This window comes from Macaca nemestrina, chromosome 7, assembly GCF_043159975.1.
Source record: "Macaca nemestrina isolate mMacNem1 chromosome 7, mMacNem.hap1, whole genome shotgun sequence".
Classification (NCBI taxonomy): domain Eukaryota; kingdom Metazoa; phylum Chordata; class Mammalia; order Primates; family Cercopithecidae; genus Macaca; species Macaca nemestrina.
Genome location: NC_092131.1, coordinates 92,394,312 through 92,418,107, shown reverse-complemented (window position 1 = coordinate 92,418,107; position 23,796 = coordinate 92,394,312). Strand labels below are relative to the sequence as shown.

General features: G+C 45.0%; 1 protein-coding gene across 3 annotated transcripts in view; it reads left to right on the top strand.

Moving 5' to 3' along the window:
* The window catches only part of LOC105479398 (insulin like growth factor 1 receptor), a 317,817-nt gene that overhangs the window by 261,294 nt on the left and 32,727 nt on the right, over nucleotides 1-23,796 (top strand). For 2 of the 3 annotated variants that reach the window (XM_011737329.2, XM_011737332.3), the window contains exons 6-15: nucleotides 583-797; nucleotides 3,204-3,330; nucleotides 4,925-5,163; nucleotides 7,851-8,018; nucleotides 8,555-8,759; nucleotides 14,005-14,288; nucleotides 15,691-15,827; nucleotides 16,344-16,503; nucleotides 21,370-21,472; nucleotides 22,049-22,119. In XM_011737329.2, coding sequence (XP_011735631.1) covers nucleotides 583-797; nucleotides 3,204-3,330; nucleotides 4,925-5,163; nucleotides 7,851-8,018; nucleotides 8,555-8,759; nucleotides 14,005-14,288; nucleotides 15,691-15,827; nucleotides 16,344-16,503; nucleotides 21,370-21,472; nucleotides 22,049-22,119 — 1,709 coding nt within the window. The remainder of the gene's footprint in view (nucleotides 1-582; nucleotides 798-3,203; nucleotides 3,331-4,924; nucleotides 5,164-7,850; nucleotides 8,019-8,554; nucleotides 8,760-14,004; nucleotides 14,289-15,690; nucleotides 15,828-16,343; nucleotides 16,504-21,369; nucleotides 21,473-22,048; nucleotides 22,120-23,796) is intronic. The other variant, XM_011737331.3, reaches the window with a different exon arrangement.

Sequence of the window (23,796 nt, the reverse complement as noted above, 5' to 3'; positions counted from 1 at the left end):
TCCAGGGACTGGAACTGGGGCTTCTCAGAGTGAAAGATGAATCAGGGAAGGAGAAGGCCCAGGGTTGACCCCCCACAAGTTTGTCTCCCTGTCACATGCTGTCTCCTATCCCATCATGCTGCCGATTGGGCATGGGCAGGATTTACTTCCATGGATAATGGGAGACTTTAGAGCAAATGTGTAAGCTGTTCTGGTTGGGTAGCAGAGCATGTCTGTTCTCTCATGGATTGCTTTCAAGCACGTTGTGCATACTTGGCTGAGAAAAATAACCAAAGGCATTTCTTGGGAATGATTCTAGTAACATCCTCTGATACAAGAAGCATTATTTGATGGTAATAGAGGTCATAAAATTAATTAGCATCTTATCGATTTTGATACATTGTCGAATCATGTTGTTGCCATTGTTAACAGCAACTATCTGTTCTCCTATAGTGTTAATAACTAAATCTCTTATTGGCAAAGGAAATGTATTGTGGAGCAGGTGGCAAAGAGGACGTATGTTATGTGGCCAGCAGGCTAGAGAAGACTGTGGCCAAGGGCAGGTGCGCTAACATAACATAACATCGATTTCTATGCTTCTAGGAATTACTCCTTCTACGTCCTCGACAACCAGAACTTGCAGCAACTATGGGACTGGGACCACCGCAACCTGACCATCAAAGCAGGGAAAATGTACTTTGCTTTCAATCCCAAATTGTGTGTTTCGGAAATTTACCGCATGGAGGAAGTGACGGGGACTAAAGGGCGCCAAAGCAAAGGGGACATAAACACCAGGAACAACGGGGAGAGAGCCTCCTGTGAGTGACAGCACCCAAAACACCATAGGCCAAACCATCATGATAACAGCAGACCCTCCTCCCATGTGTGATGGCAACTTCCCTCTGCGGCCCTTTCTTGTTTCACATGGGGGACCACTAGACCATCTTCACTAGTGCTTTGCTGCTACTTATATGTCTTCAGAATCAGTAGTGGGCAGATACGTGATGTATTCATATTTACAAATTCTGTACATCTCTGTGAGTGTGTGAAACACTTATAAATAGGTTCTCTCTCAAACTTTAAAGTGCTGCTTACAGAATGCACAATTAAATGTCCTTTTATACACAGGTGCACAGTTAGATTATTTCTTTTTCTTTTTCTTTTTCTTTTTTTTTTTTTTTTTTTGAGATGGAGTCTCACTCTGTCACCCAAGCTGGAGTGCAGTGGCATGATCTTGGCTCATTGTAACCTCTGCCTCCTTGGTTCAAGCGATTTTCATGCCTCAGCCTCCCGGGTAGCTGAGATTATGACACCCGCCACCATGCCCAGCTAATTTTTGTATTTTTTTGTAGAGACGGGGTTTCATCATGTTGGCCAGGCTGGTCTCAAACTCCTGACCTCAAATGATCCACCTGCCTCAGCCTCCCACAGTGCTGGAATTACAGGTGTGAGCCACCATGCCCTGTCCGATTATTTTTCAGGGAAGAGCCAGGGTGCTCCAGCCCTGTGAGCTCTATCCTCCCGCTCCCACAGAAGGGAAGCACAGGCCTGTGAGGTGGAGGCGGCTCTGCCCTAAGAACAGCCGCTGTGGGCCACAGGTTTCCTGTCCCTTACACTCGGCCGCCTTGTTTCTCCCACTCCAACGTGAACAAGATGGAGTGAGCCTGCATCCCTGAGTTGATACCGCTTTTTAAATTTAGAACAATATAATTATAGCCTTGTACTGGTTATAAAACTTAAGGTCTCGTATCAGAGATACAGCAGCGCCTTTCTCATCTAACCATGTGTAGAATATGGCTGCTGAGAATGGTGTGGCTCTCTTTGGCTGGACAGGGTTATAAAAGTAAATCGTCTTTTCACCTTTGGCTTTTATTAAGGGAAGGGTATTAGAAAAAAAAGTAGTTTGTATGATTAAGGGTGATTTGTGCGTGTGTGCACACAGACGTACATACGGGGAGGCAAATCAGAGCTGATACGTGTTTGGCTTTGGCTTGTTTTCCTGGTGTCTGGATTTACCTGGCAATACTTGTTGCTCTGGGGGATCATAGAGGGAAGCATGCTGACTGACCTAGGGCTGAACAGCAGGCTTAGGACCAGTGCCACCTCCCTCCCCCTGCCCACTCTGTCCCTGCAAAGCCCCTGCCTTGCTCACTGTTCAGACCATAGTAAAATCGGATGTATCAGAGCATTTCAGAGTGCTTTTCTCCTTAGAGTCAGCCAGTCTGACCTGTCAGATCATAAATGTAGTAGCCATTTATTTTCTTTTGAAAAAAAAAAAATCATGGTTTCCTCTCTAAGTAACACTTGAGCAGGAACTGTGACATTTTCCGATCTCAGTTGTGCACATTTTGCCCTAAAGACTTCTTAGCTCTTTTACTGTCTTCAGTCCCTCTGCTTCACCTCTTGAGTGTGTAGTGGGATTCAGGCAGATAAGGGGGCAAAAGGACAACTCATCAGAGAGCTCTGGGTCTCCATGAGGGTAGGCAGTCATCAGTCTTTCCCTAGTCCTTATCGTACTTTGAATTTGGTCCAAGGAATAAGAGAGGGACTTGGCACAGCTTCCCTGCCATACCTGCCAACCAGGCCTACTTCCCATAGAAGACATTAGGCTTGGTCAAGTGAAATCTTCTTGTCATTGCTTAATCCAGCCCCCCGTTGTTTGTCAGCCCTCACTGGAGGCCTCACAGTTCCTGTGTCCTTCCAGTTTGATACCAAGTTTAGACCAAGAAAAGTTCCTTTCTGTGGCACACCTGTGGTCTCTTACCTGTGTTTGGTGGTTGTACAGGAACAGGCAGATATCCACAACTGCAGAACAAGTGTCATCGTCTCTCTAAGAAGATTCAGGGCAGCCTAAAGGCTCATCCTCACCCTACCAGGCCCCCTTTCATAGCCAGGATCTTAGGGATGGAGAAGAAAGATAAGTTCACCTTGTTCACTGAAGTTGCCCTTTGTTTTCAGGTTAGGAAACCCAGGTTCATGTCCAAGTCCCTGGGCAAGTAGCCAGTGCAACTGATTGACCTAAAACAAAGGATGGAACCCTTGGAGCTCTGCATAGTGAAATGTATGATTTCTTAGTGGAAAACGAGAAAACCACTTAGGAAGCCCAGCAGGGAACTTAGCACATATAACCAGCTTTGGGGAAGGGGAAAGCAGTGCCGAGCAAGACAGGTGCTTTTCAGAGACACATGAATCTCTGTCACTCACGGATGTACTCTGTGCCCCAGGTGAAAGTGACGTCCTGCATTTCACCTCCACCACCACGTGGAAGAATCGCATCATCATAACCTGGCACCGGTACCGGCCCCCTGACTACAGGGATCTCATCAGCTTCACCGTTTACTACAAGGAAGCGTGAGTTTCTACTTTGGGTGATGCCATTCTGTTTACAAGGCTACAAATGGGGAGAGGCCAGTCTTTTGATCCTTGAGTGGGTTGGCTCAATATGGGGAGTCAGCAGAGTCTTCAGGGAGAGCCACATCAAGCATCCCCACTTCATCCTCATGCACCCTCTCGGGCTGTCCCCTTGATGTCAGTCACAGCCAGTGACAGCCACGAATGGGAAAGTGTTAGCTTGAGGCCTGTCATTCTTTAGTGAGTGATTAGAGATGTTTGAATAAAATAAACCCAGAGTAGGCAAAGCTTGTTTTTTCCAGAATTAGGTCAGTCCAGACTCATAAAGGATGATGGGGGACTTCACTGAAATAATCGTTTCAGCCTCCTTACCCACTAGCCCTACCCTAGGAACACCCTGCAGGCACATGGCTCCCTTGTATCATCTTATTCCTGTCTCTCTCTGTGTGTGCCTCTCCCAAGCTGTGGCCCTCTGCTCTAGGTCATGAGCCTTCCAAACAAGTGAAGGAAAGTGGAGAGAGAAAAACCTTCATGTCTTGAGCTTTTTGTGACTTCTCCTGGACTCTGTTGGGAGCTTTTCTTGTGCAATCACATGACATTCACCCATCTAAGCAGCCGACGGTTATTCCTCTCAACTGCAGCTCTCTTTGGTCTCCCTCTTCCTTCCTTTGCCTCCTGTATCCATGTGGCTACCCTGGTCTACTTAGCCATCCCCGTTCCTAGGTCCCATCTTAATCTCATAGTTCTCTTTCCCAGATGAATGGCTTCCAAAGAGCAGGAACCAGAGGCACCTTATGACAGCATCTTGTACTCTTTCCTCCTGCCAGAGCTGGGGTCCTATGAATGAGAAATGGGGTACTTAGGATTACTAGGCTTTCAGGGTTCATACATAGGGGAGCCCCTCATGATCTCCCATCATGACAGCAGACAGGGTTTTGTTAATGTTTGTTTCAGAAGCCAGTGACCAGCAGCTGTCCAGTCCTTTTATCTGATAAATGTAAAATATCTACCCAACCATGCATCTGTGCAAAGTACTATATTCTTTTTGATAGTCACACCAATGCTTTGGCAATGTCAGCTGGTAATTTCACTAAGGACTTGATGCTAGTTTCTAAGGCAATCTGGAAACTAAATATTTGAATATTATAAGATGCTTAAGCATCAGAATTTTTGATGAGCAATTTGAATTTTAGAAGCTACTTCTGTTTGTCTGTAGGAAAGTCATTTTTCTCCAACAGTTACCTTTTATCAATATCTGATATTTGCATTAACTGACTATGCTTGTTTTTTTCTTAATGATGGAAAAATGCTGCAATCAGAAGAGAGAAAAATAGTATTTACATCTGTTCTTAAGGAGCAGTAACTGTCGAATCCTGGTAACTGTTGAACTGGTTCTTCCTGAGGCAGAGCATTCAATTCTGTAGTGCACGACTGGGGAAGCCCAGAGTCCAGTCGCTTCATTTTCTTCTTCTATAAAAGTCTAATTGATTAATAAAGAAATTTCGTGTGACGTGCTGGGCCTCTGGGGAAGATTTTTGAGGATTTTGATGTCAGAGCCCCGAACTTTCTCTAAACTTGATTGATTGTCTTTCAGACCTTTTAAGAATGTCACGGAGTATGATGGGCAGGATGCCTGCGGCTCCAACAGCTGGAACATGGTGGACGTGGACCTCCCGCCCAACAAGGACGTGGAGCCCGGCATCTTACTGCATGGGCTGAAGCCCTGGACTCAGTACGCCGTTTACGTCAAGGCTGTGACCCTCACCATGGTGGAGAACGACCATATCCGTGGGGCCAAGAGTGAGATCTTGTACATTCGCACCAATGCTTCAGGTATCCATGCCCAGACAAGTCCCCAGCATCCACGCTTCTTCACAAGCTCACTGGGCTTGCTTATACAAGGTGTCATTGTAGAGTTACCAGTGAGCTATGCCTGTTGTCTTTCTTATCAATACGTAATACTGTGTTATATTCTTTTTCCTACTGCTAACACATTAGGCTCTTCCGTGCCATTTTCTGGCCTCAGTACCATCTTCCATCATCTCTCTCCTGCTCTGTGCCTTTGAGCCCAGGTCCTCCAGAATGCTGGGCTGGTTTCATTGGAAGGCCCAGCCTGGAAACAGCCATCTTCGGCTGCCCTTCTTTCTTGTTTATTTTGATGTTGAATCCTCCAGGAACTGAAACCATGCTCATCTGTGTTCCACTTAATTCATGTGGCTCACTGGTTTTCCATCTTCATTCTGGAGCCTGTAGAGTTCCAAAGAGTTCAACAAAAGTTGAAAGATTGCAGATGTAGTATGTTGTGGATATTCAAAGTATTCGCTGATGATGATATTCCTCCTTCCTCTATCTTTAGGTTCTAAACCACCTCATTTCTCAACTCCAGATCTGGAAACAATAAAAGCAAACATAAATGTTTTCCAAGTATATAAAAGCTAGTTTAGAAGTAGGAAAATCCACTTCAGTTTTAAAGACACTGATTGTTTTAGTCCATTGGAGCTTCTGTCACAAAAAAACAGCGTAGCCTGGGTGGCTTATAAGCAATAGAAATGTATTTCTCACAGTTCCAGAAGCCACAAAGTGCAAGATCAAGGCGCTGGCAGATTTGGTGTCTAGTGAGGGCCCATTCCATGGCTCATAGATGGCTGTCTTTTCGTTGCGTCCTTGCATGGTGGCAGGGATGCAGGAGCACTCTCCAGGGCCTTTCGTAGAAGGGCCTGAATTCCATTCATGAGGGCTTCACCCCCATGACCCAATCACCTCCCAAAGGCCACACCTCCTAATTCCATCACCTTAGGGGTTCAAATTTTGACATGTGAATGTTGGTGGGGGGCACAGACATTCAGCCTATAGCACTGATAAACTTTATTTGATAATAGCCATTATTTTAGTGGGTAAGATGTTTTTAAATACCCATAAGCAAGCACAAAATGAGTTTAAATGGCAAGAGAGAAGGGTGAGAATAAAATGCTGGTGGGGAAAACCTTTTGCTGTGTGCACCTGCTTCTTCCTCCCCTCCTACCCCATTTCCATGACCCTGTTAAGTGGCCACAGTCATGTCACTGGGTGAAGTGCTTATTAAAAAGAAATTGGCACAGGCTTCTGATCTTGGGTGTGGGTTGGTATAGCAGAGATTCAATGCAACAGAGTAAGTTTTTCATCTTAAAATTTGGAAGTCATCCCTGCCTTAGCAATTCACTGTAGCATTTGGGAAACATAGGAATATCTGCTTATTGTGACAGATTCTCAAGAAATCTGCTTCCTTTCCACAAAGATGGAAACCAGGCACTGTACAAATGAGTCAGTTCATGACGTTTTGTCCTCTGTCCTTACACGCAGCAGAAACAGACAAGAACTTGGTCCTCTGCCTCTGCTTTTTTGTGACACCTATCATAAGAATGTATCTAGGAATGAGCTGTTTGTTTTTGAAGTACTTATTTTTGGAAACCCTAAAGTGGCTGAGCATCAAGTGGTTGTGTTTTCTTTGAAAACACTAGTATTAGTCATAACCTTTTTCCAAAGTATTATCCCTTAAAGACGTTCAGAACCTTGTGTGTATTGTATAACCTGGAGCACCCTCAAGCTCTCCACCCTTTTCGAGTTTGAAAAATGGCTTAGGCAAACATGTTGCTTAAGCGATATCCAGCAAAGGTGTCTCCTGCGCTTTGGAAAACCGTCAACATTGGTGCTTTTTTGTGACCCAATAAGGACAAGATTTCAGTGGTTCTGGGATGCATTTGATCTTTATGCACACTTCAGCTCTGGGTTTGGGTTCAGGGGTCAGCATAAGTAAAGCTTGATCAGATAACTATGCTTTGCCTATAATCAGCATTCATTCTGCTGGTAACAGAGTCCTTTGCTTGAAATGAGGCTTCCATGCATTTGCAGTTTTAGACTGCTTTTCAGAGTCATGCCTCACTCATTGTACCGAAGGATGCTTGTGGAAATGGCGGACTTCCGTGTTCTTTGCATTGCCTCTTCCCCATTCCTCTTACAGCTGTGACACGGGCATGCACACTCCTGCACACACACAGGCTCTGCGGCCCCCTTTCTACTACCCTCTTTCCATTTGACTTCATGACATTTTTATCAGAGATTCAGAATCTCAGATGAAATCCAAGTCAGCCTATTTTACCAGTTGTCGAAACTGCTGGAGTTCAGCGCTGTGGAGAATGGCAGTTGTAATAAATGAGAAATACCAGGTGTTTGAATTAGCTGTAGATTTTCATATTGTCTCTTCTAACTCTGCTTGTGCCCCCGCAGCCTTTTTCCATTTACAATTCAGTAGTGTTTGTTTTCACAGAGATTATCTGAGGAAATAAATTATAAAGGGAAATGTTGGCATTTAAAGTAGTACTATTTCAAAATAAGGTTCACTTTTCACTTTGTATTTCATTGTTCATTGTTATTTTCTTATCCAGGTCAAACTTACAGTTTCCTGTTGGCTTGCACAGAGTATCTGATAGCCTGAATCTTAAGTTCATTTCATTTTCTGGAATATTCTTTGTTCCCCTTTGCAGTTCCTTCCATTCCCTTGGACGTTCTTTCAGCATCGAACTCCTCTTCTCAGTTAATCGTGAAGTGGAACCCTCCCTCTCTGCCCAACGGCAACCTGAGTTACTACATTGTGCGCTGGCAGCGGCAGCCTCAGGACGGCTACCTTTACCGGCACAATTACTGCTCCAAAGGTAAAGGTGCACCGGCGGCCTGGACGGAGGGTGTGACCGTTCATTCCTGTGGTTTGAATGTACCTGGGCCCTAATATTACATGTATCAGATAACAGTGTAGTTCTCCATTACACACCAGCTATCTTTTCTTTTTTTTTTTTTGGTGAGACAGAGTCTCAATCTGTTGCCCAGGCTGGAGTGCAGTGGTACAATCAGGGGTCACTGCAATTTCCGCTTCCCAGGTTCAAGCAATTCTCATTCCTCAGCCTTCAGAGTAGCTGGGATTACAGGCATGCACCACCATGCCTGGCTACTTTTTATATTTTTAGTAGAGATGGGTTTCACCATGTTGCCCAGGCTGGTCTCAAACTTCTGACCTCAGGTGATTCCCCTGCCAAAGCCTCCCAAAGTGCTGGGATTATAGCCTTGTGCCACCGCATCTGGCCAAGACCAGCTATCTTCTTGATTAAAGGTGCTGAGAGCTATTATTTTTCTTCACAAGCATGTATAGTGGCTTTCATTCCCACTCTTGTTTTGGCTTTTCTTTCCCGAGAAGACAAAATCCCCATCAGGAAGTATGCCGACGGCACCATTGACATTGAGGAGGTCACAGAGAACCCGAAGACTGAGGTGTGTGGTGGAGAGAAAGGGCCTTGCTGCGCCTGCCCCAAAACTGAAGCTGAGAAGCAGGCCGAGAAGGAGGAGGCTGAGTACCGCAAAGTCTTTGAGAATTTCCTGCACAACTCCATCTTTGTGCCCAGGTATCGAACTCTTGTGAAATTTCACTTGGCAAAACCCACTGCTCAGGTGGGTTCTGTTGCCTTTCTCCCCACCAGGTAATGTGTAAGTCAGCAGCGGGGAGGTACGATACAGTAGCCATTGAGATGGAGCCAAAAAAGATGACAGGTTCGGTGAAGTGAGTTCCTGTGGAAGCCAGTCAGCCCTGAAGGGAACAGGGACCAGGGCTTGGGTTGCTGGGGCCGCCGATGTGACAGGTGCTGCTGTCTCAGCCACAACCCCCTACAGAGAGCAGGTGGGCACCCTATGGTAGAGGCAGGGAGGGGAAACTCAAAGAGTACTGAAATCCGCTGCCTGGTAAGAGGAAAGGCCAGGATTTGGGCCCATCTCTGCCCTTCCCAATTCTCTCTGCTGCCTCTCTCAGCCTGACAGAGGAGGAGTGAAGCAAGAGGGAAAAACATCAGAGTCTGTTGGAAGGGGCCTGACTTCAAAACATAGCCAGGTGCCGCAGGCATCCTTTACAAGTAGGTTTAGGAAGCAGTGTAGGGAGACAGCCTGCAGTGGCTGTTTATTCTGTGGTTACTCTGCCTTTCAAAGCAACACAGCCCCTGCCCCAGGGTCTCTGCTCCTTTGCTGTGGTCTTGGTTTCTGGGGAGTGGGTACAAAAGCAGAAGAAAGTAAATGTTCATAGTAGCCAAATCCGGAAACAACCCAGTGTACATCAACAGGTGAGTGGCTCAACAAAGTGGGCTCGAACCATACAGTGGAATATTATTCAGCCATAAAAAGGGAGGGAATTTCGATCCATGTCACAACACAGATAAACCTCGAAGACACCGTGCCAAGTAAAACAAGGCCAGACACAAAAAGACAAATAGTGTATGATTTTATGTTGTGTGAAATATATGGAATGGGCAAATGTATGGTGACAGTAGATTTGAGTTTACCAGGGGATGGGGATAGAGTGTGGAGAGGAATGGGAATTGTTCCATAATTGATAGATTTTCTATTTGGAGTGATGAAAATTTTTGGAAATAGATGATGATGATGATAGTTGTACCATTCTGTGAATGCAATTAATGCCACTGAATTGTACCCTTAAAATGATTAAAATGGCAAATTTTTGTCTTACATATATTTATTTTGTTTTAAAATTTTATTTTAACACAATAAATGTTAAACAATTTTTGTTTTCCTCTCAAAAAAGGATTAGCCCAGTAGTGTGTGGGAAAGGAGATGGAAGCACAGTGGTATTCCCTGGCCCTCTCTTCCTGTAAGATTATAGTGCAGATTTTGGAAACGACCTCATGCCTGAAAACTAGGCCAAGGAGTTGGATTTAAATCAGCATGGTACCCATGAGTTGCCCACCTGCAGTCCCCACGGTGCCCCTGCTGCCACTACCCCACCCAGCACGTTCCCTTCCCCTCACTGCCCCCAACCCTGAGAGGAGCCTGTAGTAGCTATTTATTCTGCAATAACTCTGCCCTTATAGACTTTCTTAGGCTGTAACAACAAATGGTTTTTAAAGTGATTTTTTTTTTTCTGCCAAATGACCTTTTTGATATTTGCAAAATGGTTGAAATAGCTGTTTCACTTCGAGAAATCAGTAAAGTGAGAAATAAAGACCGATTAGAACTGGAGGCACTATTTCCTTTTGAGAGTGAGCCTCTTCATTGCTTGGTGGCTTTCTTCCCCTCCCCTCCTCTCTCGAAGTTAAAACCACCAGAGCAGCCGGACATGGTGGCTCACGCCTGTAATCCCAGCACTTTGGGGGAGGCTGAGGTGGGCAGATCAGGAGGTCAGGAGTTTGAGACCAGCCTGGCAACATGGTGAAACCCCATCTCTACTAAAGATACAAAAAATTAGCCAAGCGTGGTGGCATGTACCTGTAATCCCAGCTACTCGGGAAGCTGAGGCAGGAGAATCGCTTGAACCGAGGAGGTGGAGGTTGCGGTGAGCTGAGATTGTGCCATTGCACTCCAGCTTGGGCAACACAGCAAGACTCCATCTCAAGGAAAAAAAAAAAAAACACCAGAGCTGTGAGAAGGGCCTGCGAGCCCTTCATGGCCTCTCGCATCCTGCCCCGCTGGGGAAATCTTCTGCCTGCTGGTAGGTGACAGGGCTTTGAGTGTGAGCCTTGAGGTTCAGTGCCCAAGGCCATTTTCTTATCCAGGATATCTGTGTATCACTGGTGGTTCCTAGAAAGCAGAAAGTTTGAGGACTAGAAAGATTGCAAAGAGGTGTGGAAACTGGAACTCAATGAGGTTTGGTGACTTCTCCGACATCCTAATTAATTAAGAATCGGTCTGGGACCTGGCCCTCATTCCCACACACCAACTCTCTTTCCCTCCTCTTCTCCTCCATTGTGTTGCTTCTCGTGGTGCTTTCCACCTAGACCAGCAGAGGCTCAACTTGTGGCAGCTCCTGCTGCCCGCCACATGGAAGGATGGATTTAGAGTGTCCCAAGCAGGCTGGGTGGGAAGTTTGTTTATTCTCTATCAAAGGCCATTGGTTACGTTGCTGTCTTGTTCCACCAACCAGCAGGAGGTTCGGGTTGTGAATCAAGGTTTTGGAAAGATTTTGCTGAAAGGCCCCTTGCTTTCAGTTGTAGTTACAAGGCAAGACCTGTTTTTTTCTCATCAGATGTGGAGCACAAGATTATGTGATGTGTGAAGGCAGAGCCGCGATTGACACTGATGTTATTAATGCACAGCATTGGTGGTGGTGGGTTCAAAACAAGTTTCCTCTATTCCACTTGAGAAGTGTGTTTATCTGTCCCCCCAGTCCTTCCTTTCTCTCTCCTAAGACAAGTCCAACTTATGATTCTCCTTTCCATGGATGTATATAAAGACAATATTTTGTTCATGGTGAGAGGCCATGCTTTATAAGAAGTTAATGTTTGTTTTTTGCCTCCTACTGAGTTCTGGCGGAGTTGGGTGAAGGAGTGTCCAGCTGACAATATGATTGAATCATAAAGGCTGGCTTTCTATCTTACAAGTGAAATGTCCGAAAACAGATTTGGTTTCTTTCAATTCATTCTGAGAATAATTTATTTGTGGGATAAAACCAGTTAAGTAAGATTTAGTTCCTTATAAATTGTCCAGAATATCCTGTATGTTTTGAAGTAGAGTGGAAGCTAGAGTTTGTAAAACCAGTTTCTGAAGTCAGTATTTGGCAGTAAATGCCTTTCTTTGACTACTGTCTTTATTTTGTAAATCACATAGTTTGGTTTAACTAGCTAAAATGTTGACAGATGTTGGAAAGTAAAAGGTTTTCCAATAGGGCTAGGTTGTATCATGGGGTGGAGCGGGGAAAGTTGGCAGTAATGTTTGCTGTTGGGCACACGATTTGGAAATGTAGTTGTTTACCAAAAAATGATGTATGGGCCATTGTGCTTCCCCTGTTCCTGCCTTCCAGATAATGTTCTGTGTCACCTCCCTCCCCTTGTCACTGCCTTGATGTCATCAGCATTGAGAGCTGTGCAATCCCTAAAAGTGTGGTGTTGATAAACAAGTAAACTACTGAGTATACTTAATGATGTAATCCCGGTTAAACGTGGTGGCCGGGCTAGGAGAGGGGTTTTGACACAGAATTATTTTGCAGTGCATCAAACCTAAGCAACTTCTGACAGACACATGTGTATATTGTGTTGGTTTTGAAGGAAGGGCTGGAAATTTGTTGATGTGTTGACAAAGATTTCTGTGGCAGTAAATGTGGTTTCTTGTGTTTTTCCCTTCCAGGAAGCTTGGTTAGCTGGTTGGTTGGTTTGCAGAGTGTGAGGATTATGGATAATCAGCCTCATGTCCTTACCCTTCCTCCCCTAGTATTGTGAAAGCAAATGTACATGCCCTGACCTTGTGGTTTTCTGCTTGTTGGAATGAACCTGTCTGTGTTGGGCAGTTTATGCCTTTGGTGGGACCCCCATGTGCCACTACACAAAGAAGGACCATGTTTTCCTCAGGGGAATCCATGGGCTGAGAAGACTAGGGAGCCAGAGGCCCTTTCTCCAAGCCCCCTGCTCTCCCCTTCCCAGGTTCTGGCCTAAGGACCAGCCAGAAACCTGCCGAGCGTCAGCCGAACCTGCAAGTGGCTTCTGGGCTGCTCCGTTCCCTGTGTGAGCTTTCCCTGTCTGCTGCTGCTGCCGCTCTCCCCTCCATGGCACTGATGAGCTTCCCATGTTCTGGACTTTCTCATTTCCCTGGGCAGATGGAATTCATCCCATTTACTCCCTGCCTTTTGCCTATTCCTAAGACCAGTGACCCCAGCCAAAGGCCTCAGCCCTGTTTTCTCACCATTGGTCCGTGGCTGACCTGAGGGTTGCCCTTTCTCCATCTGGGTGCTCCTCTCGTATTCTGTTTGTTTTTGTTGGTTCCTGTAAACATTAGGATTCTGTTTTAAGGTTTCTAGGGGGAGCCACAAAGCCCATTTTTTCATATTTGACCAAAGCAGCAATTAGAGGGTCACACCCTCATGCCTCATCTGCCCTTTTCGGTGTGAATGTCCTCTTTGTGATGACTTTATGCACTCCCTTTTGCTTTTTGGTTGTTCCAGTCCCCATTCAAATCCATGACAAAGACTCTGCCCTCTCGTGGGCAGGACCTTGGTGAGGCCACAGGTGCTCACTGCTGAGTTGGGAGGAGGCCTGGGTGGGCTTCAGGGACCTGCAGAGTGTAGCAAGCACAGATGCTTGGGGTTGGGGGTGGGCCCGCAGCAGAAGCCCCCAAGAAGAGACCTGAGGTCCGTGGGTTGCTAGGCTCCAGGCATCTTTATTTCCACAGTCAGAGCAGATCCAAGGAGCCACCACCATAGGCTTTCATATCCCTCTGCCCCAGGTCTCTGGGGCCTCTGCCACACACCTCACCTCTCCCCTCCTGCCCTAATAAATCTTAGCGCAGCTGGTAGGTTTGCCACCTTTAATGCTTAACCGTAAGGTCTGTGACCAGATGGCTTGAGTGTTCTGATGACATAGCCAGGACTGCCTGGCCAAGAATGGCAGAGACACTATTTGCCTCTAGGTAAAATCGAGAACCACTCTGAGAGCCAGGGGGTGGGGGTGAGAGTTTGTGTGCCCATTCTGACACTTGCATAGTAGAGAAAGCAAGATAATGAGGAAGGACATCCCCGTGTTATTCATGCGTTCTTATCCAAGGGGGCTGAATAGCTCCTTCTATTCCATGGTTAAGATTCTTCTGTTACTCTTACTCAAGTCATAGAAAAGACGAAAGAGGTAAAAGCACTTAAAAGCCACATTTATCTCTTCCTTGCAGACCTGAAAGGAAGCGGAGAGATGTCATGCAAGTGGCCAACACCACCATGTCCAGCCGAAGCAGGAACACCACGGCGGCAGACACCTACAACATCACAGATCTGGAAGAGCTAGAGACAGAGTACCCTTTCTTTGAGAGCAGAGTGGATAATAAGGAGAGAACTGTCATTTCTAACCTTCGGCCTTTCACATTGTACCGCATTGATATCCACAGCTGCAACCACGAGGCTGAGAAACTGGGCTGCAGCGCCTCCAACTTTGTCTTTGCAAGGACTATGCCTGCAGGTACGGTATATCCGGGTGGCCCCATTGCCACCTTCCTCACAACCTAGTGGAGAAGATGTGTTTTATGGACAAAGGGTCTGACACCCAGGGCCACAACCCTTAGACTGAGGTCTGCCTGCTAAATAACGTGCGATCATTGGCAGGTGGCGTAGTAGACCAGCTGCCTAGGGAATAGAGCTCATGCTTTCCTAGTGACACCACTCCCAGCCTGGTCTCTCCGTGGAACATGCTGGGAGCAGGGAGCTGTCTGCATGGTCCGCCCTCCACCTGCTACTCGGTGCACATCGTGCACTCCCACTGTCTTTTGCCCCTCTTGTGCACAAATCGGGTTGCGCCCCCCCCCCCCGCCCCCCCGAGCTCTGACATATTCAGAGATGTCTCCAGTTAATTGCCTCGATCCAGAGTAACCATTGCCCCTCAAGATCAAGTCCTGGAGTAGCCTCTGGTCTTGCTTATTTAGCCTTTGGCTTTCCCTTGTTGTTAGACACTGCCTGTCACTCGGGCATTCATCTGTCTTTGAAGGTGGGTGCCTTCAAAGACAACAAGAACTGCCCTGTTCTTTAGGAAGCCTCAGGCGGTAGAAAGAGCATGGAGGTGATAGGAGTCTGGGGCTTGGGGTCTTCCTCCATGCAGTTCTGGCACTGAAGTCCATTGTAGCATGCCTTGAGGCAATCGTCAGGCTCCCTGCCTCAGTTTCCTTAGCCCTCCCAGGAGAGACATAGCCAACTGACCCATCAGGTGCCTTTTGCAGCTGTAACTTTCCGTGACCTTTGCTCATCACCACTTTATTCACTGCTTCAAGAAGCAAAAGCAAGAAAGGAACCACCACAAGGTCAATCAGCCGCTGGAGGAGTTGATGCCAGCAGGGAGAGCTTGCGCTGCTCTCAGCACCAGCCTCCCAGCAGCTTCCTCACAGGCTGGGCTTGGGGCCATCCTTTGTGCCTGTGTAAAAATTGCAGTTGCCGTGTGTAGCCGTGGGCCACGGAAGGTCCCTGTCACAGCCGGCAGACCCCGCGCCCTGCTTCTGCTTATTCAGCATCTTTTCAGGGCTGCTTGTGTTTGATGGCTTCACAAAGCTTTCTTTTTTCAAGCGGTAGCTACAGAAGAGAAGAAAGTTACTTAGGTTGCCAAGATTTTCCTGCTGTGCTTGGCAGCAGGCTTTTTTTGTTGAAGGACTGGGGAGAAAGGAGGATCTTGTGACATCTTGAGACGTGCAAGTTGTGGGGTTGGTGTGATTCTGAATCCTCCGCTGTGTGTGAGCAGCCTGCTTAGGGGCAGTGTACGTGGCTGATCTCCATAGTCCTGCTCGCGTGGATTGGGGGGTTATTCTCAGGTCAGCCCAGTGTTGGCCTCCCTCCCTGGGAACCCAAATCCAACTTTGTCACTTGTTTAAATTGTACAGAAGGAGCAGATGACATTCCTGGGCCAGTGACCTGGGAGCCAAGGCCTGAAAACTCCATCTTTTTAAAGTGGCCAGAACCTGAGAATCCCAATGGATTGATTCTAATGTATGAAATAAAATACGGATCACAAGTTGAGGTAGGACTGGGGCCGTGGCCTGTGCCCGCATGTATGTATTTCCATCCATTGACAACATATGCTACCTGACTGCGCAGGATACCTCCTGGTTAGCATAGGAGTTAAAACAATAAAATACGCGCCAAGCTGGTGAGGATTTGGGTCTTTCTACCCACTCCATACTCTCTAAGGAGTACTCCATAGAGGGCAAAGAGCTAGGCTGCTTTTTGCCTTCAAGAAATGATTTCATTATTTAAGATAACCTTGTGGCATAGGCCAGATCAGTTCTAATAACTTTTAATCCTTCTGGAGTGCTTGGTTACAAAAATGTTTGGTTAAAGCTTTTGGGTGTACTTAAAGCCACCTGAAGACGACCTTTTAAGATTTGATTTCTTTCTCTTTACTGACACTCGGGATCATTGTTAGGTGGGAGGTCATATCAGGCAGCTGGAGTCCCCAGTGTGGTGAGTTTAGTTGGCAGGCCCAAGATTTCTCCTGCGTTCATGGGAAATTGACATGTATGTTTTATTTCCCCAGGATCAGCGAGAATGTGTGTCCAGACAGGAATACAGGAAGTATGGAGGGGCCAAGCTAAACCGGCTAAACCCGGGGAACTACACAGCCCGGATTCAGGCTACATCTCTCTCTGGGAATGGGTCGTGGACAGATCCTGTGTTCTTCTATGTCCAGGCCAAAAGTAAGGCTTGTGGAGGGAGAAGAAATGTGTAAAACTGAAAGCAGGGTGGTCCAGGATTAGGACAGCCTGAGTGTTTATGGCCCTCTTATTTTCTGTTAAAATAGAGTTGGCCAGCTTTCAGAAGGGTCATGCTAAGGTGCCGGCACATACCAGCACTTTGTGTGGAACCTTGGGCGGGGCAGATGCTGAGCTTTGGGCCCCTACCTCATGTGGCAGGAAGGGAGAGGAACTGAGCCTCTCTTTTGAGGTGGTGCAACCACTGGAGAGCCAGAGGAGACTGTTGCTTTTGACCTGGCTTATATTCAAAGACCTTTCTTTTTCTTTCTTTCTTTCTTTCCTTTTTTTTTTTTACAAACGACATTTTATAAAGCATTGAATTGACCATTCCACCTCCTACTTGGTCAGTAAAACTAGATAGGGCTCAGATTCAGGGCTTGAAGTCCTAAGGGGTGAAAGGAACTCCAGAGGTCATCTGGTTCAGCCTGCTACAGGGCAGGAATTTCCATGGTAGCATCCCAGACCCTCCAGTGCCCTTTTAAAGCCCCCATATGCCTTGGAAATGTACGGTGCTCACCCTTTGGTGCAGAGACTGAAGAATGTGAGTTTATGCTCATTAACAAGAGAATTCTTAGGCTGTTCTGTGTGATGACTTCAGATTTTAAAACAAATTATAGGATGTGTAAGTACAACAAGAGCCACATATTTGTTGTTTGACCAACAAAATTTAATATTTTGGTGAAATTATTTCTGTGTTGAGTTTCTGTTATTTCTTTTTAGAAACCCAGTTTTTAAGATTATTTCATGTTCATGGAATGGAATCAAATTTGGCATAACACATAAAATAGCAATGCAGCCTTGCTTAGTGGTAACACTCTTGGGTCTAGTGGGCTGATCTTTCCTGGTGTCCACATTTCTGCTATGCGGATCTGGAGTTACGTTAAAACATGCACTCGGCCCGGCGCGGTGGCTCACGCCTGTAATCCCAGCACTTCAGGAGGCCAAGTGGGCGGATCACTTAAGGTCGGGAGTTTGAGACTAGCCTGGCCAACATAGTGAAACCCCATCTCTACTGAAAATACAAAAATTAGTTGGGGGCGGTGGTGCAAGCCTGTAATCCCAGCTACTTGGGAGGCTGAGGCAGGAGAATCTCTTGAACCCAGGAGGCTGAGGTTGCAGTGAGCCGAGATAATGCCACTGTACTCCAGCCTGGGCAACAGAGCAGGACTCTGTCTAAAAAAAAAAAAAGAAAAGAAAAGAAAAAAAAAAACACGCACTCAACAGGTCTAGCAATCTCACTTCTAGTATATTTCCAAAGGCAATGAAATCGGTATGTCGAAGAGCTTTCTGCACTCCCGCGTTCACTGCAACACTTCGCAATGGCCAAGACATGGAATCCACCTAATGTCCATCACTATGTACATAAATGGGTAAAGAAAACCTGGCACATACACATTATAGAATACTATTCTACCATAAATTAGAAAAAAAATGTCATTTGTGGCAACCTGGCTGAACCTGGAGGACATGATGTTAAGTTAAATAAGCCAGACACAGAAAGACAAATACCACATGATCTTACTGATAATGTGGAATCTTAAAAAGTTAAGTTCATGGAGAGTAGAATGGAGGTTACCAGGGCTGAGGGTGAGGGAGCAGATTTGGGAAGATGTTAGTCAAAGGATACAAAATTTCAGTTAGGAAGAATAAGTTCAGTAGATCTATTGTACAACATGATGACAGTAATAATGATGTATTCTTAAAAATTGCTGAGACAATAGATTTTAAGTGTTCTCACCAAACACACACAAAAAATGTGTTGTAATACATATGTTCATTAGCTTAATTCAGCCGTTCTACAATGTGTACATATTTCAAAACAATATGTTGTACATGATAAATATGTACAATTTTTATTTGTATATTAAAATTAATTAATTTAAAAAAAAAAAGAAAGTCTCCAGTAGTCATCTGGTCAGCACCCAATATTCTAATCTGTTTGTGATATCTGAAAATCCTAATACAGCAAAAGCAGGATGGGGGTGAATAGAACTGCAAATCTTGAGCCAACATTTTATGTGCCTGGCATTGTTCCTGGGTTCAGGTTTTTAGAGGTAAATGGATGTTTAGGCAGATAATTTTGTCAATTAAAATAGAATTCTCCCATCTAGTCCAGTTAACCTAGTCTCACCAGTTAGTCTGTGCCACCTTTGCAGCACCTAGAACCTTCACAATATTCCTGTAACCTTGTCCAGAGTAGTGGCTTGCTTGCTTTCTCTCCCCAGCCTCCTTCCCTTCTCTTTTTCCTCCCTTCCATCTCCTAGAAACAGAGCCTACCTAGTTTGGGGGTCTGTGATCTGTGAAACAGCAGCCTTGGCTTCTGGGGTTGAGTGAACTCAGCTTGTTTTGGTGACATGACATGTTCCTGTCTGCCTGTGCTGCTCCATTTTTAACCTTGTAAGTGCCAGGATGCCAGTGGGAAATCAGGAGTCCTTCTGATGAAATTTTTCCAGCAGATATTATCACATACTGCAGGGAAATTGAATCTATGTGCTGGCCTTACTGTTGAGAAATTTTTCCTTATGTCAGACAAGACTCTGTCCTACTACAGTTTAGTCTCATTTCCTCTTATTTAATCCTCAGAGGATATGGAAGGTTTGGAAGCTTTCAGGCAACTGCCTTCCTTTTAGGAACTCCTTGTGTGCCTGAATACTATTAAATCACTCCTCAGACTTCTCTTTTCCAGATGAAATAATCTCAGGTCTTTTGGCCTTTTCTTGTAGCCCAGTATCATACACCAATTTCCCAGCCATTTAATCATTTTGTTCTTCTCTGGATGTGTTCCAGTTTCTCCATGTCCCTGTTGAAATGTGAAACTCAAAAAGAACACAGTACAGCCTGACCAGTAGTATAAGTGATATAAACAGCAGGCCTCAGTGGGGAAGAAAGAAAAATCTGCCAGCTTCCCCTTGGTAATGATCACCTGTGAGTGTTTTGAGGAATTATAAAATGCCAGATACTGCATCCATTTTAAGAGACACAATATCAATAAAAATCTTTTTTCTTCGATCAAAATACTTCTAATTTTAAAAATTAAAACAGCTTTAGTAGTCTTTAAAGAGTAACCATGATCACAGTTTTTAATGGCAAAATAATCATTGATAGGGAACTTATGATTAATGTTAACTTGATCCCCAGTGATTCCAAGCCCATTTCCGCATAGACATCTGTGCTTAGATGTCTCAGAGAGGTCTCAGATTCGTTGTGTCAAAACCAAAATCATAGTTGTTGCCCTCAAAAGGCCTCTTCTCTCCTTTGCTGCTTAGCTCAGTCAGTGGCCTTGTAATCCATTCGTTACCCAAGCCAGGAACCTCACAGCATCCCTCACTCTTCTTTCTCTCCAGCCATCCCTTTTTCATTCCAACCCAAGCCTCATGGATTCTGCCTGTTAAATGTCTCTGGAATCCAGCCATCTATCACCACCAGCACCGCCACAGCTCAGACTCCAGGTCACTCACCCTGGGGGGATGGTATGAGCTATCATACTGTATGAGCCTCTTCCTGGGGCCATGACTTACCAAGCCAGAGCATCTCTGTGAGTCTGCCTGGTGTATAGACAAGGATTGGTGACTTCTTTGTAGGCCTGAACTGGGTAATGCAGAGCATGCCCAGGAAACATGGCTTGTACCCCCAATTCTCTAAGACATGACAGTGCCTTCTCTTACTGCCAGATCCCTCAGTCTGTCCTCAGCACAGCCATTTCCCTGGATCTCAAATCTTATCAGTTCACTGCTGGGCCTGAAAGCTTTCGCTGACTCCTTTTAATCTGCAGAATGAGGTTGAAACTGCTTAGCTTGGACAGGGTTCCTTGTGAGCTGGCCCTGAAATCTCTCCAGCATCATCATTTTCTAGGAAAGCCATTTCCCCACAACCCCCAAGAAAAGCATATCATAAAGAAGTTTTCCCTTAGGGAGGTTCCCTTGACTCCCTTCTCTCCTCTCCTTTCCTCTCTGAATCCTTGCCATATGCGAAGTCTACTTTCCTAGTTGTCATGCTACCTGTTGACACTGATTTCCCATGTCCCACAGAATGTTTCAGGGTGAGAGTCCATGTCCCTGGTGCCCAGCCAGGCATCTGCCATACAAGTGCTGGTTCTGATGATCAGTGGTCTCTGTGGTCTTAGACTTGTAACAGGACTCAAATGTTTGCAGCAGCATTGGAAAGGGGTGCCATCCAGTGCGTGAATGTGTGTGTGTGTCTATTTTAAATTGTCTATGGAACTATCTCAAAGATTAAGGCTGGCAGGACTTGATCTATACATAGATGTAAGAATTTCTGTTCATTTTATAAAAATGAATAGAAATTTTCATTCTGTTTATTAGAAATAGAATGCTTGCTGCTGCAAGTATTTGAGTCGTTTTACAGATGTGAGATCACAGAGACCCCTTACCACCAGAACCAACACTTGTATGGCAGATGCTAGGCTGGGTACCAGGGACATGGACCAAACCCTGGAACATTCTGTGGGATGTGGGAAATTAGTGTCAAATGTATGCATTTTCACTAACAGTCATTAAACTGCATGCAAAGATTATTTTTCTTCAGTCTATCATTGAAACTATTACGCCAGAATATACTGTACTTCAAAAAATGAGTTTATGCCTCAGTCTGCACCTATTTACTCTTTTTTCAAATAATTGTTTGCCATGTTCTATTTCTGACACCATTTACCTTCAGGAATTCTTACTGTATGATGGGGAATAAATGAATATACAGGTATTTTTTTCGTACTTCTGACTGAATGTGAAAAAATGAAACGAGCAGATTCTTCACCTGGTGATATTTATCATTTCCTCCTCTTTGCTGCAGCAGGATATGAAAACTTCATCCATCTGATCATCGCTCTGCCCGTCGCTGTCCTGTTGATCGTGGGAGGGTTGGTGATCATGCTGTACGTCTTCCATAGAAAGAGGTCAGTGATGTGCAAAGTTATGACACTTTCTGTGGCTAAGTGGTTTGATGATTTGAATGTGAGTGAAGGTAATCTTTTTGAAGATTTCAAGGAAATATTTTATGGACTGGAAAACCTGATTTTCCCATCAAGTGTTCTTCCAGGAAAAGAGAACCTTTTCTAATGATTTTAACAGCAGCCAAAATAATTTTTCGATAGTACAGACCTTGCCCTGGCTGGCTTCTCTGGTACACAGAACTGCTGCTGGTGCATGCTTTTCCAAACGTGATGCACTAGCCCTCCCAATCAAATAAGCCTTTTTATTTCCAATGAAGTAAAGAAACAGATGTTTCTTAAAAAGCTCTAATTTCAGGCTACTGCGGAAGCCAGAAGATGTGTTAGCAAATGTCTGCTGGCCCACCCAGGCCTGAATTGGGAGTGTAGACAAGAGCTGCTGTAAACAGTAAGCTCTCCCCATTCTCTTCTGCTGATACTGTGTGAGACAGAACAAATGAAACTGTTGTAGCAAAGATGAAAGTATATACAGAAATGTATGGAGGTGGGGTTTTGTTAACGTAAGTTTAATATTTTTGACAGAAATAACAGCAGGCTGGGGAATGGAGTGCTGTACGCGTCTGTGAACCCGGAGTACTTCAGCGCTGCGGATGGTAAGAGTCCGGGCCACCGGCACTGCTAGCGTGCAGGGGAGGTAGATCGGGAGCTTCAGGAGGGTTGCTTATTCGGGAAAGGAAGGAGGTTTGCATTATTTTGAGCTACCTTTGGCCTTGGACCTGTCTTCATTAATGTTTCTTTTTTTTTTTTAATCAAAGTTTTTAGCAGTTCAGTGAATATGTCAAAACTTGTGAACTGTATGGGGTGCCCCAAGGAAACACAGGCTTTAGAGATGAATGTGGCCAGCACAGTAATCAATTTATTTAATTGCTTGAGATGTTATGCTAGAATGAAAACAGCTTTTTAATTGTTAACATCTAGTCAGAGGATGTGCTGCAGCTGACAAAACAGTCCTTTTAAACTAGTTTCAGCTTGAGTATCATCTCATTATAATTGTCTTTGATGAATTACAGCTCTGCTTTTTTTTTAATCATGGAATTTTTCTGTCATTCCCTTCGACTAGGGTTATACGCTCATGGATCATTCACATTCCCTTTGGTAATAACTAATGAGGGCCATTCAGTTAAGCGGCTGGGAAGGTCTGACATGGAAGTTGGGTGATCCTCAATGGTTATTTCCTTTTTTGCTCTTTTCTTTCTAGTATTTTTATATCCAGACCTTTTGAGTGAGTCAGATTAGAGTGAGGGGTTGGTCATTGAGTCCAGTGATACTAGGACCCTTAACTGGCACTTTGCTAGGGGCTTTTACAAACACCATCCCATTTATTTCTTAAACCCCTGCAAAGTGGGTTTTCTTAATGCCCATCTGCAGGTGAAGAAATGAGCTCCCGAAGAAACTTGTGCAGGGTCACATAGCTAGACAGTTGAGAAGTCAGGAGGAGAATGGAATCACTGCGGAAAGGGCTGTGAGGTCCCCTGGGCAGGCAAGGAACTGGCCCGCAGGAGGGGCTGGACTGGATTCATCAAATGAATAAATAAGTTGAGTGAGTATGTTTAGAGGAAAGTGTTTGCTGCCTTCTTGCCTCGGGAGAAGTGAAAGTAGATGCAGGAGATGTGAAATAAAGAGACATGATTGTTGTAATTATTGTGGTCAAATGAGAAAACATAAGAAAATACTTTGATAATGTGAAAACACCGTTATACTGTGTAGGGTTTTACTATGGTTTCTTTAATCATTTCTAATTCAGTTTATGGTAAAGTCAATCAAAAGCAGCCTCCTCTGAATGGGAATCAGGTGCAGAATAATAAGGACATTATTTCTGTCTACATAAAGATCTCACAAAGTTGGTTTCTTAATAGTAGTATATACATGCATACATCTGTATGTTTGTGTATGTAAGGCAGAAAGAACATTCTGGATGGATGCACACCACACTTAAAAGAGTTGTTACTTGTGGAGAGGATCTTTCCCTTTTTAAAAAAAAAAAAAAGCCAGATGTTTGTTGCATGCACCTGTAGTCCCGGCTACTCAGGAGACTGAGAGGATTACCTGAGCCCAAGGGCTGCAATGAGCTAGAATCTCACCACTGCACTACAGCCTAGACTATAGAGCGAGACTGACTCTTAAAAATCAAAATCCATCAAGAAGATAGATATGCATTGTTTGTATAAATAATAGCTTCTAAAAAAGAAAAAAACAGGAAGGGAGTCATCCCAGATAATGGAATTGATAGGAACAAGGCAAGACCGCTTTCCCCTCTGTGAGGGTGGACT